Raw genomic sequence first — 15,194 nt, forward strand, 5'->3', positions numbered from 1 at the left:
ATACTTTGGGCATGTTGCCAGGAGGGACTAGTCCTTGGAGAAAGATATTGTGCTTGGAAGGGTAGAGGGTTAGCACAGGAGAGGAAAACCCTGGATGAGATGGATTGGCACAATAACTGGGGTAGTAGGGTAAGTGTATTGGAGACAGTGAGATTGGCTCAAGACAGGACAGAGTTCAGAACTATTGTGCATAGGGTCACTATGAGTCTTGGTCAATGCAACGGCATATAACAACCACCAGGGAGCTCTGGTGACCTAGTGCTAAGAATATATACTGAAGTCCCAAAGGCACACAGTTCGAGTCCAATAGCTGTTCCACTGGAGAAAAATGGACAGTCTCCTCCCGTACAATTTACTACCTTTCAAAACCCACTAGAGGGTCAGCTAAGGATCAGTTCTGACTCAACAGCACACACCTACACCAGCAACCCAGTCATTTGGTGGAAGTTACAAAGACTATGGGTGGAAAAATTAATAATTCACTGCACTACACGTCACGTCTCAGGTCATGGCAGTTCTGTCCTTCATATTGCTTTAGTCCAAAAGTTGGGAAACATCCTTGACTCATCCTTGCCCCAATTTATGGGGTAATCCCGCCATTGCTTTGTTAAAATGTATCCAAAAACTGAGCACTTCTCCACCTCCATAACTACCAACCAGGATAAAGACATTGTCTCTTATCTGATGATTGAAATTACATCTTACTTGATTTTCTTGTTTTCATTTTTATACGTCTACAATTTATTCCAGAACAGTAGCCAAACTGATCCTTTCAGAGTTTAAGTCTGATTATGTCAATCCTGTGCCCTGAACCTTCCAGTCGTTTTCTGTCTCACTAAAGATAAAAGTTCTAATCCTTTGATATCACTCTGTGATTTGACTCTCTTCTGATTTTGTTAGCAATTCCTGTCCCTTCACTCATTCTTCTCTTCCCCCCCCCAAACTTCTTTATTTAGTGTTCTGTAAGTTGTTTAACACACAATTAAACGGTCTTATTGGAGGAAGGGAAAGGGGAGGGTCTTGTAGATTTCCTAGGAAATATCAGAAGGGAAATATAGGGCCAGCATCATCCATGTGCATTTTAGGGTGACTGAGGGAATAGCACTTTTCTTATATAAACTTCTATTCTCAGGTTTTTCACATTGAGAGCATTGAGATTTTAGTCTGAAGACACCCTGAAATCTTAAAAGAGTAGCAAACCTACACACCCTTCTATTCTCATCTAGCTTGTTTATATAGGCAGAATGATTTATCTATTTTAGATGACTAGTTGTTTGTGAAATACCTTACTCTTGCTTGCCTCATTTACTAGGATTAGTCAAATAGAAAGTGGCCTTCAAAGACAATTAAAGAGCATTACAACTTAGTACAAAGTCAGTTTACACTTGACATACATTTAACATTTGCATGTTAAAAGCAAAACAGTCATTAAAGAAAATAAAATTAACCTGTTTACTGCTTTTCCTCAAAAGAACATGAAAATTATGGAGGAGAACTTAGCAGGAATTTTTTTTTTTTTAGATCAACATTGAAACCAACTTTACTAAACAATTTTAGGTTGTTACTGTAAATCCTGAAATTAAAGTCATAATCCTGGATTAACAACAGGTTGTCAGTGTGTACAAAGTAATGAGTTTTTGAGTCAATACACATGGTTATAAATTCTTGTAATTATATAGATTGCTTTTAGTTTCTTATCTCTTTCTGACTGCTCTTTGCTGTACTCTTTAGTATTTACTTTTTTTTATTAATTTTAATGAAAGTTTACAGAGACTTAGAGTTTCCAATCATTCATTGCTGCACTGTTCTTCCTACTCACCCCTACCCCCCACCCCCAATTCACTCTTCTCCTTGAGAAGGAAAAAAAAAACTCTTTCAGTGTTCTGCACTCCCTCCCCCTCAGGTCCACTCCACTGTGCAGCCTTCACTATGACAAGAATACCCGTTCATATGTCCCTTTTAAACAGTTCTCTCCCTCATCTGTTTCAATACAATATACCTCATTCCTCCCCTTGTTTTCTGTCTTCCCTCAACCTTGATGTCAGTCCCGTTTTACAACAGTGGCCCTGTGTAATATTTGTCCTTTTGTGGCTGAGATATTTCACTCATAATATTTCATGAGTTCCTTGTTTTTCAATGCTGCATTGTTATTCCATTGTGTGATTATACCAGACCTTCTCTATCCATTCATTTTGTTGATGGGCACTTGGGTGGTTTCCAGCTCTTTGCTATTGCGAACAAAGCCACAATAAACATGAGTGTGCATATATCTCCTTGGGTGGCAGTTATGATTTCTTTAGGGTAAATTTCCAGTAGTGGAATTAATTGCTGGGTCAAATGGTATCTCTAGTTGCAACTTTTTGAGAAAGCGCCATACAGCCTTCCGTGGTGATTGCACCATTTTACACTCCCACCAGCAGTGAATAAGGGTTCTAGTTTCTCCACAACCTAGCCAGCATTTGATGTTTGCTGTTTTGCTAAATTTTGCTATTCTTACTGGGGTGAGATCATATCTTACAGTTGTTTGGAGCAGGAAATTTTTAAAAGTAACAGTTTTGTTTTCAATAGTCCTTGGGTAGTTATGACAGAATATTGTTGTTATGTGCCATCAAGTCACCTGTGACCCATATTGACGTACAGCAGCTCTGAAGTTTGCCCTGTCCTGAGCAAGTCTCACTGATCCCAAAACACCTACCCCTGTTGCCACAGTTACTATATCAATCCATCTCGTCCACAGTCTTCCTTTCCTGTGCTGTTCCTCCACGCTTCCGAGCATGATGTCCTTCTCCAAGGACAGGTCCCTCCTGACCACGTGCCCAAAGTGTGTGAGACGAAGCTTCAAAATCCTAGCCTCCAAGGAGAAACTTGGTGTCACCCTCTCCAAGACAGACCTATTTGTTTTCTTGGAGGTCCATGGTATGATCAAAACTGTTGTCCAGCACCACAACTCGAAGACATCAATAATTCTTCTGTCATCCTTAGTCATTGTCCAGTTCTCTGATGCTTAGCAAGTTAATTGCGAAGAACATGACTTGACTTAGGCGCACCTTAGGCTCTAGACTGATATTGTTGCTTTTCAGTACTCTATAAAGAGGTCCCTGACAGCAGATTTTTCCAGTGCAATTTGTCTTTTGATTTTCTGAATGTTGGTGCCAAGAGTATTGATTATGGAACTGAGTAATCTGTAATTGTTAACTATCTCGTCTCCATCTATCATGGTGCTGTGCTGCCTGTTGTCCCAGTGGTATGAATCTTTGTCTTCACGTTGAGCTTCAATCCATATTGAAGACTACAGTCCTTCACCTGCAATAAGCACTTAAGGTCCTCCTCAGTTTGAGCAAGCAAGGTTGTGTCTTCTGCAAATCATGGGTTGTTGAGTCTTCCTCCAATCCTGATGCCACATTCCTTCTCATAAAGCCCACCTTTGCAAATGATTTGTTACACATACCTACTGAAAAAGTATGGAAATAGGACACATCCCTGATGCACTCCTTTCTTGATTTTGAACCATGCAGTGTTTCTTTGCTCTCTTCTGAGGACTGCTTCCTGGCCAAGTATAGGTTTCACATAAGCTCAGTCAAGTGTTCTGGGATTCCCATTCTCCTCAAGGGTAGCCACAGTTTGTTTTGATGCACACAGTTAAATACCTTTGCATAGTCAATGAAGCACAGACATTCCTCTCATACAGTCAAATGCCTTTGCATAGTCAATGAAGCACAGACATTCTTCTGATACTCTGCTTTCTGCCAAGATCCATCTAACATTGGCAGTAATATCTCTAGTGCCATGACCTCTTCTAAACCCAGCTTGCATTTCTGGAAGTTCTTTGTCAATGTACAGTCACTTCTGATAATTTTCAGCAGGATTTTGCTTGCATGAGATTTTAGTGATATTGTTCGATAATTTCCACACTCTGTCAGATCACTCTTTTTTTGGAATGGGAATAAATACGGATCTCTCTTAATCAGTTGGCCAAGTAGTTGTCCTCCAGATTTCTTGTCACAACCTGGTGAGCACATCCAGGGCAGCATCTGTTTGTTGAAATATGTCTACTTGTAGTCCATCAATTCCTGGGGCTTTATTTTTTGCCAAGTCCTTCAGAACAGCCTGAACTTTGTCTTTCATCACCATTGCCTCTTGATCATATGTTGTTTTTTTAAATTCTTCTGTTTCAGCCAATTATTTTTGGTATAGTTACTCTGTATACTCCTCCTATCTTCTTTTACTACTTCCTGAATCATTCAGTATTCTGCCCTTAGCACCATTAAGCATTGCAACTCGTGGCTTAAATTTGTTCTTTAGTTCCTTCAGCTTAAGAAATGCCAAGTCAGTTTCAGCCCTTTTGATTTTCCAACTACAGCTCCTTGCACATTTCATTATAATACTTTGCCTTGTTTTCCCGAGCTGCCCTTTGAAATCTTCTCTTCTGTTCCTTAGTTTCTTCTTACCTTTTCTTTGGCTTCTTGGTGCTCTAATGCAATATTTAGAGTCTCTTCTGCCATCCATTTTGGTTTTCCTCCTTTTTAGTAATGACCTTTTGTATTGTTCATGGACAATATCCTTGATGGCTTCCTACAGCTCATCTGGTCTTCATTCATTAGTGTTCAAGGTCTCAAACCTGTTCCTGGGGATAAAAAAAAAAACCTGTTCCTGAGTTGGTTTTTAAATTCGGAGTGGATAGACTCAAGATCAAATTTTTATTCCTAAAAAAAAAAAAAATGTTTCCTTTTCAAAAAAAAAATTTTTATTCCTCTGGATATGATCTGACCTTCATTAGCTTTAATTCTAACTTGCATATGAGTAGTTGATGGTTTGTTCCACAATCAGCACCTGGCCTAGTTTTCACTGCTGATATTGAACTTCTCCAACAATTCCCTCCACATATGTAATCAATCTGATGATTCCTGTGTATATGATCAGGTGAAATCCATGTGTATAGCCTATGTTTATGCTGCTTTTTTTTCTTTTTTAATTTTTTATTGGGTGTGTGTGTGTGTGTGTGTGTGTACGTGTGTACACCATCAAATTGGAACTGACTGGTACAGAAGGAGATTGTCCCTCCTTCTCCAGCAGAGCATCTGACCACCATGGCCATCTTTATCACTATGACCTCTGGATGGATAGTCATCGCATTGACTGTAATGACTATAAGCACCAGACGTATAACCTCTTGGTGGTGGTGCATCATCTCTTGTATCCCGAGAACTTGGGTAATCTCTGCTTTAATAATTAGTAGAATATCCATCATCCCTGGGGGACAAATAAACATCTCTACAAGAAGGCAAGGGTTCTGTTCTTGGTGGACCTCCATGATTGTCTCTTCCACGTGCTACAAGGGCTCTTCCACCCATTGCAGTGCTGCTTCTAGCTGGTCCTGACAGAGCTGATCTTTTAGGAGGAGGCCCCCCCACTTTGTGGTGGTGGTCCCCTTTTCACTGGCAGTGGTCCCTGGGAAGAACTCATGTTAAAATTCATAGAACAGCCACCATCATCCATGTTGACCCCCACATGAAGGGAGTCCCCTGGTTCCCTCAATTACTCCTCGAAGACTTCTTGAAGGACCTCTGCTTCTTGGAGGTGGAGGGGGTCCACACCTACCACTTTCAAATGCTGGTTTAGTGGCTTGTTCCACCTTGATGACCTTACCATCAGGAAATTTCCTTTTATATCTCTGGCTGCATCTTTGGATCCACTAGGCTTTTCAAAAGTGACAAAAGCAAATCCTCTTGATTTGTTGGCTTCTCAGACTTTCATCAAGAGCACTTCTACAGTTCATCCATATTTGCCAGATATACCTTCCAGGGCTTTCTCATTTGTTTCTGTATTGAGTCCTCCAATGAGGAACTTTCTTGGGTGATCAGCTTCAACCATTTTTCCCCCAGGGGGTGTGTATTGCAGACTAGATGACAGTTTCAAGCTCTTAGGTGAGGCTCCGCACAAGGGCCCGTCGTCAGAGGATGAGAACGTGAAAATGCTCACACTGCTATACAACAATCCCCTCATTCCACTCTGACATAGTGTCACAGAGAGTCACTGTGTGCTGGAATTAACTTCTTGGCATAGAGAGCCGATGAGCGGCCAGCCTCAACACTGCCATATCCTGTGCCATCCTTATCATCTCCGACATACTAGAGCCCATTGCTGAAGTCACCATGTCAGTCCATTCCCTGGGGATCTTCCTCTCCTTTCCAAGGAATAGCCTCACCTAGCTACATGTCCAAAGTGTGAAGGACAAAGCTTCACCATCTCTTGTACAGCTTGCTTCTTCACCTGCTTCAGGGTTTTCCTCGTCTGTCACTTTTGCAGTGTGCATCCCTGGCCGTCCCTTCATTTAGAACTCTAGCATCGCCATTAAAAAGTCTCTGTACCCCTTCCTTCTCCTCTCCATTGCACTTATCGCTCGGGACATGCAGTAGATTTTCCTTGTGTCATCCATAATTATTGTGTGAATTCTTTGGGAAGTTGAGATATTTGCTTTATTTGTACTTGATCCCCAGGGCCTAGAATATTCCCTAGAACCTGGTAGGCACTCTACAGTTACTTATTAAATAATTAAGTACATGTATAAATGTATATCTAGGCCAGTTACTGCCTGATATCTTGCTTATCATCTAGATAGAGAAACTACCACTGCTCCTTGGGTCAGTTTGGAAAAAACCATTTTATGTGTGCAACTTTTTTGTTTGAATTTTTATCACCTTTGTGGTGGTTTAAATGGTTGGCCTTTGGAGTCCCATGACCTGTGTTTGAATCTAGCTCTTCTGATTTATTTATCCTCTTTTAATTGAGAATAATCAACTTATTTGTGGAACTCCCTTGGAGTACTACTTGGCAGTGAAGTTTTTAAAAACTGTTGATATACAGAGAAAATGGATACCAAAAAGTTATGTACTAGACGATTCCATTTCTATAACTTTCTTGACATGACAGAATTCTAAAAACAGTAAAGGTTCCTCATTTCACTTCCTTTGCTTCCTCTTAAATACCACAAGGTGGCATCAGCTGCCTGCTTGCCCCTTTATAGAATGGGGTTCCTCGTCATGAGGCAGCTGACATGACAGCAGCTGACAACAGTGAAAAATACCGATTTGTAGAAATTCCTTTCTTTGTGTTAATTTCCTTAGCCAGCTTGTGACAAGGCAAACACAGCTTTCATCTTTACCTTCACTTTCATTTTGTTCCATGTATTGATTTTCAGAAGCTTCTGTGGTGTCATTCCCAGCTCACGGTAATCCCTTGTGTCAGGAAAACTATGCTCCATGGGGTTTTGCTGGCCCATTTTTCAGAAGTAAACTATCAGGCCTCTCTTCTAAGGTGCTTCTAAACAGATTCAAACTCCCCAGCCTCTCAGCAGCCAAACTTTTTAACCATTTACAGCACCCAGGGCCTTGCTAATGTCTTTTCAGTTTATTGTGGGTATTTTTACCATGGCCTTTCTTCTCATCGGTTAAACAGGTTTTACAAGAATAAGTTGTCACTGCAATCCCAGAAGTAAGTGGTTCAAATTCATCAGATGCTCTGCTGGAGGAGGAGGGGCAATCTCCTCCTGTACCTGTCAGATCCACACACAAATTAAAAAAAAAAAATTTAAAAAAAAAAGAATACTCTGTCCTGGCATATTCTGCATGTTTCTATATTCAGATAGAGTTCCACCTGAAAGGTTAATGTTTAACTGTCAGATGGCTATCCTCTCTCCGCCCCTGCAGTAGACTCTGAGCAGGACTTGGTGTGGTCTCTCTTCTTCTTCTTCTTTTCAACAGGAAAAGGCTTCAAGGACTAAAAAGTGGGGCAGCCAAGCCACTGATTTGTCATTAAAAGTATATAAAATTTACACAAACTGTTTGTTTTATTTGATGTAACTTGCACTATCCAGATTTCTAAGGTACTTATAAAATAAACTGCATGTTTACAATAGTCTAAGACTCAGTTTCTGCTCCTTTAGTATTTCCTTCCCCCGCCCCCTTCAGTGTTTTCCCACTGGATTGAGCTGCTTTGTGTAGACACTTGGACAAGGTTTGCTGGGAGATGTAAGGTACAGCTTGTTCCATGCCCTCCAGGAGTTTTAAGACTTACTTAAAGAGAAGACTATACCATGAAGAAATAAAAGAATATTCCCAGATAAACAGGGTATTATAGCATTTAGGAACATGGACCTAGTATAAGACAAACATGAGTTCAAATTCTAATACCTCTATTCATCACTTCTCAGTCATCGAGTGCTCATTTCATCTCTGCAGTTTGTTTTCCTCATCTTTAAAATGAAAATTCAAGGGGAGCTCTGGTGGCCTAGTGGCAAGAAGCTGCACTGCAATCCTAGAGGCGCATGGTTCAAATCCACCAGATGCTCTGCCGGGAAAGGAGGGACAATCTCCTCCTGTACCAGTCAGATCTGATTTGACGGTACACACACACACACACGCACACACACTAAAATAATAATGAAAAAAAATTTTTAAAAAATGAAAGTTCAGAGGAGTAATTAAAGCATTTCATACCATTCTTAGCAATAATAGTGACTTTAAGTTTGTTTTTAAATATAAAATTTTCTTTTTTAAGCCAATAGTAGCACCTTTTTTCACATGTATTCTTTTCTTTTCGTTTTTTCACATGTATTCTAACGGAAGAGCTGCTGTGATTGAAAGCAGAGGCCCACAGCTTAGCCTGACCTTCTTACATCTTAGGCTGACCTCATAGTATTCCCTGATGGTACCCAAGGAGCCCTCGAGATGAAGCCCATTGGCAGACCCTAAAGGCTGGGAAGATCATTCCAGAAAGGAGGGCTCAGCTTTTAGGTCCCTAAACTCATTTAGATTCTCAAACCATATTCTCTGTCGTGTTTTGGATTAAAAACTCCATCTCTTGTTTTGACAACTGTCATAGCTTTTAAGTGATTACTCCAGATCAAGTCTGACTGATCCTTTTTCTCCCTTCAGTGAGACTGAGATTTTACTCAAAAACAAAAATGATTATTTCACTCCTAATTAAATTCTTAGCTTCTCCTTACTGTTGAGGATAAAATCAAAACTTTTAAGTCCATACTGACTTCCTCACCTCTTCTATTCTTCAAAAGTGCCTTTTGCTTCACGTCTCTCAGTTCGTTACAGATGCACTGTGCTTCCTGCCACTGTCATCAGCCTGCCAAAAAGCACCCTTTTCTCTTTCCCTTTAATCTCTTCCTCAGACTTCAGCCTGAGAATATTTTGTGAGGCTAACTTTAAGTCTCTGCCATGTACCTGCAGGCACTCTCTGCTTTCCCATCAGTGTTACTGTCACACTAGATTATAAATAGTTCATTTCTCACTTGCTCACTGCAAAGTGAGTTCTGTGATGCAGAGATTTTATTAAGTGCTGAATCACTAGCCCCTAGCCCGTGCCTGGTATTTATGATAGACACTTAGTGTTGTTTGTTGGATAAATACACTTTTTGTCAGTAATGAGTAGATTCTATCCAGTTTTGTAGTTTATTTCTCGGTGCCAGGTAAACAGAAGGAGGTATCTTGTATTTTCAATGTGTTTTGTTTCCTTCCATGAACTTTTTTTTAAAATTTCAGGCCTGCCGAGGAGCCCAGACCGCTGCAGCCACAGCTCCTAGAATCAAGAAATTTGCCATCTACCGATGGGATCCAGATAAGGCTGGAGATAAGCCTCGCATGCAGACTTATGAAATTGACCTGAATAAGTGAGTATCTTTGTGAAAGTTAGCTGGTCTAGTAAGTGCAGGTGAGTTCTTCATCTGCTCAAAGGACATCCTTTTCCCAACTTCTAAGGGGTTTAAAACTGAAGTCACCTTTAGGGGCTGGGATTTGTCATCAGTTTTCAAAACAAAGAATTAGGTACCCGATTCAAAACGATAATACTGAGCACAATAATTTAGGTAAAAATCCCAGTTTCCTGGAAATATTAGGAGAGTTGCTTTTATGTATGATAATTGAAGTCTTTTAAATCCTTCATTTTAAAATGCTCAATGTTTTTAGATACTTGTTGGGTATCTAGATCATGTAGTCTGTAAATAAACACCATAACACTGGCTAAGATGGTAAAAGGATAAGGTGAGGATGCAGATCAAATATTAAAAAGTATTCTAAACCTTGTAAAACATGATGAATGAGAATGATTGTATGAAACACATTGTCAGTGAAGGATAGTGTAAAACACAATGTATATAAAGTTTGTATACAAACCAAGGTAAAAATTTTTTTTTATTCTAAGCCTGTATATTAAGTGCTTTGTTGTTGCCTTAACAAATTACCACCAACTTAGCCAGCAGAATCACAAATTCATCATCTTATACTTCTGTAGATCAGCAATCTGGTACCATTCTTACCAGACTGAAACTAGAGGATCATCAGCGAGCTGTTTCTGTTTCTGGAGACGAAGGAAAATGCCTTTTTCTGCTCTTTCAGCCTCCTGAGGAGGCTGCCGCCCTCCCTTCCTTAGCTCATGGCCTCTTCTGTATCGAAAGCCCACGGCAGCAGGCCACACTGTTCTTCACAACACTCTGAACCATTCTTGGTCCCATAGTCACATTTCCCTCTGACCACAGCAGCAAAGAATTGCTGCTTTTAATGGTTTCCAGTGGTTGCATTAAGCCCACCCTGATAATCCAGGATAATCTCCTCATCCTGAAGTCATTACCTTTAATCAAGTCTGCAAATTCTCTTTTGTTCTGTAAGATAATATATTCATAGAATCCAGATTAGGACATCTTTGAGGGGATACATTATTCTGCCTGTGGTGCTCTATAGTTCTATTTCCTGTAATATCAGTGAGAGACTCCAGCTTTTCATTGAGAGACAAAATTGGTAGTTTTCATAATTGCTGCACTGCAGAGGTCCATTTTTTACTACATTAGTTTCACCCGCTATATGAAAGTAGAACATTTGGTCAAATCTTTCACTAGCCAAATTATCATAAATTACCATTCATTTATAGGGGGGTACTTTTTTCATGTTCTCAAACTAAAAAAATAATCTACTAAAACATACCAAATAAATCATAAAATCTAAATGTCAAAAACATATTTAATATTCGTTGGAAAGGTATAGCCGCTTTTCCTGGCATGCTAGGTGTAGTTCTGGGGAAGGATGAAGCTATCATGACAGTAAATGTGTGAGTTGTCAATTTAAAGGTTAAAGCAGCCTTAAATATGAATTGAAGCTGAACATCAAGAAAACAAAGATTCACTGGGCCAATTGACAGCATCATAGTATATGATGAAGAGATTGAGGTTGTTAACAGCTTTCAGTTTGCCTGACTCCACGATCAACACTCTTGGTACCAGCAGCCAGGAAATCAAAAGACAAATTGCATTGGGAAATCTGCTGTCAGGGACCTCTCCAGAGTCCTGAAGAGCAATGATGCCAGTCTGGAGACTAAGGTGTGCCTTTTCCAAGCCATAGTCTTCGCAATTACTTGTTATGAATCAGAAAGCTGGACAGTAACTAGGGGTGAAATAAGGAGAATTGATGCCTTTGAGCTGTGGTGCTGGAGAAGAATATTATATACCATCAACTGCCAGGAATAAAAACAGGTTCATCCGAGAGAGGGTGGAGCCAGACAGCTCCTTGGAGGCAATGATTCTGAAACTTTGTCTGACATACTTTGGACATGTTTCAAGGAGTGACCAGTCCTTGGAGAGGAACATCATGCTTGGGAGGGTGAAGAGACAGTGCAAGAGAGGAAGACCCTCAATGAGATGAATTTGTTCAGTGACTGTGGTAATGGAGGTAGGTGTATCAGGGACAAAAATGTTGACTCAGGATAGAGCAGGGTTCAGAGCTTTTGTACATAGGGTCACTGTAAGTATCAAGCAGTTTGACGGCACTTAACAACAACATATATAATAAAGGAAACTTAATTTGATAGCAAACCACATAGGAAAGATGTTTCAGTGAGATTATAGACCACCTTTGTGTTACGAGCTGTCAGTGCTTTAAAAACAAGCATGTGGTAGTGTGTGCCAACAAATCAGTTCAGCTGACCACTCAGAGTGTGTTCACAGGCAATAAATTGCACAGAAGATTACCTATCCGAATGCTAGAGACGTCTGGTGGATTTGAACCGCATGCCTTTGGGATTGCAGTGCAGCTGCTTACCACTAGGGCAGAAGAGCTCCCTTACTTAAGTATTTACAGTTATAAATCCTAGGTGCTTTAGTCAAAAATGTAGAAATATTTCAATTATGGAGAGAAAAGCTCTTCCTGTACTTAAACTCGAAAAACTTGTGCATCTGTGTAGTGTTTTGTAGTTCGAAACAGCAAAGTAGAACCTAAAATGCATGAACCAGATAATGTGTCTTAGGAGAAATTTTGAATGATGTGTATTCAATAGACGAGAAAGCCGGCTGCAGATCTATAAAGGGTGTATGGGAGAGGGTCTAGAAACACCTTGTATTTGTCTACCTCAGGGAAACTATGCAGCCTGAGTGTATAGTACAGAGCAGCAGATACTAATTTGCTGTAATGTAATTTTTCTGCTTTACAAGGAAATAATCTTCTTATGTAAAGACTCTCACTTTTCCTTTCTAAATTTGAAGCATTGGATCCCTAAAGTTTTCTCGGAAATTTAACTTATAGAAAAGGCAAGGAGAGAATCTACTGAGCTAGGCTCTGTCCTCCCACTGTTCCACCCACCACTCCCAGTACAACTGTAACTGTTCTCTGATCTGTTTTATGTGTAAGTGAATAAGTTTTGTTTGAACAAAAATTTCTGTACACCAAAAGAGTGTAGAAATGACTGACATGCCTTTTTGTACTTTCTGTGTCAGCATAACATAAATGATGACTGAGTTTAATATGTTTTGTCCCTTCCTATTTCTTCTTCTCAAATAGATAAGATTATCAAATACTCAGCAACTAAAAATCTTTAGTAAAATTCAGAGAAATGGAAATAGTACAGGCCCCATTTTCTGACCATAATACAATAAAAACTAAAAAATTTCTATTAGAAATATGAACAGTCCTAATTACTTGGAAATTTAAGAGCATTCTTTGAAATAACTACTTGACTGTGAGGTCTGGTGGCCTAGGGGCAAAAGGCTGTGCTGCAATCCTGAAGGCATGCAGTTCGAATCCACTAGATGCTCCACTGGAGAAGGAGAGGTGATTCGACAGCACACAGCAATTAAAAAAAAAAAAAGAAAAAGAACGAACTACTTGACCACAGAAAATATGTTAAAAATCATAAACTAGAAAGTAAAAATACCACAAATCAAAACTCAGGGAAAGTGAATAAAATTAGGAAGGTTCAATTCCTAACGCTTGTATTTTAATGATTAATAAATTGAATGAGTCCACGCTCATCAGAACAAGTCTTCCAGAAGTAACTATTAATAATTCTGGACAGAATAGCAGAAACAGCTACCTGAAGGCACTGGAGAGTGAGTCAGATACTAGCGGGCAGTTGACACAAGGAAGAAAGCAACCTTATTTGATGAGTAAACTGATTTTGTTTTGTGTGACTTTTTTTTTTAGAATGGACCTTAATTTTGTGTAAAACGGGAGGTACAAGTGTTCAAACCACATTATGTATAGAAAACTACAGTCTTACAAGCTTAAATACTAGAGAATATGTTTTGGTACTGCTGCTGCAACTAGAAATTGAGGAGAAAATTCATAAAACCACAAAAGAGGAACCAACATATGGTTTATAAATGTTATTCTTATCTTGAGTTCAGCCATAATTATTGCCTGCAACAAAGAAAAAAAATGACACTTTTCAGGAAATCAAGATATATGCCAGTCTCTCTTGTACACAATCTACAGTGCCCCACATACATCTCAGAATCACTAGTCCTATGAAGAAAGTGAAAGACCACCCATATGCAATTAGAGATTGACCATGATTAACAGAAAGGACTTCTAAAGCAGTTACTGTAACTATAAGCTGTTTACGCCCATAATGAGACAAGGAAATGTCAGCTGAGCAGTAGAAACTATTAAAAGAAGAATCAAATGGAAAATGTAGAACTGAAAAGTATATGTGAAATAAATAATTCACTGGATAGGCTTAACAGATTACAAGTGATAGAAGATGCAGTGAACTTAAAGATAATCACTAAAAATGATCTGTTCTTCAGAGAGAAGATTTTTCAGATGTCTGTGGAACGGTAACTAACAGAGGAATTAAAATGAGGGGGTGGTGAAGGCATTAGGAAAGGTCCAATGTGACGACCTGAAAAAACTGGGCATAGATCAGTGGTGACTAGTTGTATAAAACACAGTGTATATGAATGACCATATGAAACAATGTATTTGAATGAAACACAGTATGTATGAATTTTGTATGCAAACTAATATAAAATTTTAAAAAATCTAAAATACGTATCTTTAGAATGGGGTAGGAAGATAAGGCAAAAAGGATAAGGATTTCCAGGCTTTGTGAAAGATAATTTACATACTCAAGAAGCTAACTGATCCCCAAGCAGGATAAATGCACACAGAAAAACAAAAAACCTATACCTGGGCACATCATAATCAAATTACTAAAGACCAGAGAGAAAGAAAACAAACCTGTTTTACACAGGTGGACAGTAGGAACAATTGCTGACATGCCATCAGAAATTCAAGGCCTAATAACAGGGAAGCAGCATCTTTACTGTACTTAAGGTAAAACTCGGTCTACCCGGAGTTCTGTGTCCAGTAAAAACTTCTTCAGGATGAAGGCATTCTCAGAAAATCTAAAAGTTAAAATTTACAGCCAGAAGACCTGAACTACTTGTAAAGCTAGAAGTTATGGGGGCTAAAGAAAACTAATACCAAAATGGAAACTCACCTCTTTGAGAAGAAATGAAAAGCAACAACAGTAGTAAATTAGTAAATATGTGGGTGTCTTCAATTTCCCTGCTCCTGTGATAGAAATACCATGAGTGGGTTTCTTTAAAGAACAGAAGTTTATTTTCTCCTGAGTCCTAATGCCCAGTCCACATCACTGCCCTACAAGCCCCAAAACACTAAGGCCTGACTTAGGGGACTCTGGGGACTGATTCATTCTTACTTTCTATACCATGTTTGCTAATGTAGTTACACATTACTGTGTAATCATTTAAAGTCACTCTGTCCGTCCTAAAAGTCATCATCTCAGGAACAGGTTTGAGGCCTTGAACACTAATGAGCGAAGACCAGATGAGTTGTGGGAGGATGTCAAAGGTATCATTCAGGAAGAGTGCAAATGGTCATTACAAAGACAGAAGAGGA

At 39.4% G+C, this 15,194-nt stretch overlaps 1 protein-coding gene and 1 pseudogene across 1 annotated transcript in view; one reads left to right on the top strand and one right to left on the bottom strand.

Moving 5' to 3' along the window:
• The window catches only part of LOC102849172, a 16,155-nt pseudogene extending 10,284 nt beyond the window's left edge, over positions 1-5,871 (bottom strand).
• SDHB (succinate dehydrogenase complex, subunit B, iron sulfur (Ip)) overlaps positions 1-15,194 on the top strand; it is a 48,612-nt gene that overhangs the window by 10,679 nt on the left and 22,739 nt on the right. Inside the window, exon 2 of the mRNA XM_006883603.1 lies at positions 9,552-9,679. Within this exon, the coding sequence (XP_006883665.1) occupies positions 9,552-9,679 (128 nt within the window). The remainder of the gene's footprint in view (positions 1-9,551; positions 9,680-15,194) is intronic.

Source organism: Elephantulus edwardii, unplaced genomic scaffold (assembly GCF_000299155.1).
Source record: "Elephantulus edwardii isolate Elephantulus edwardi_28Jun2011 unplaced genomic scaffold, EleEdw1.0 scaffold00028, whole genome shotgun sequence".
NCBI lineage: Eukaryota > Metazoa > Chordata > Mammalia > Macroscelidea > Macroscelididae > Elephantulus > Elephantulus edwardii.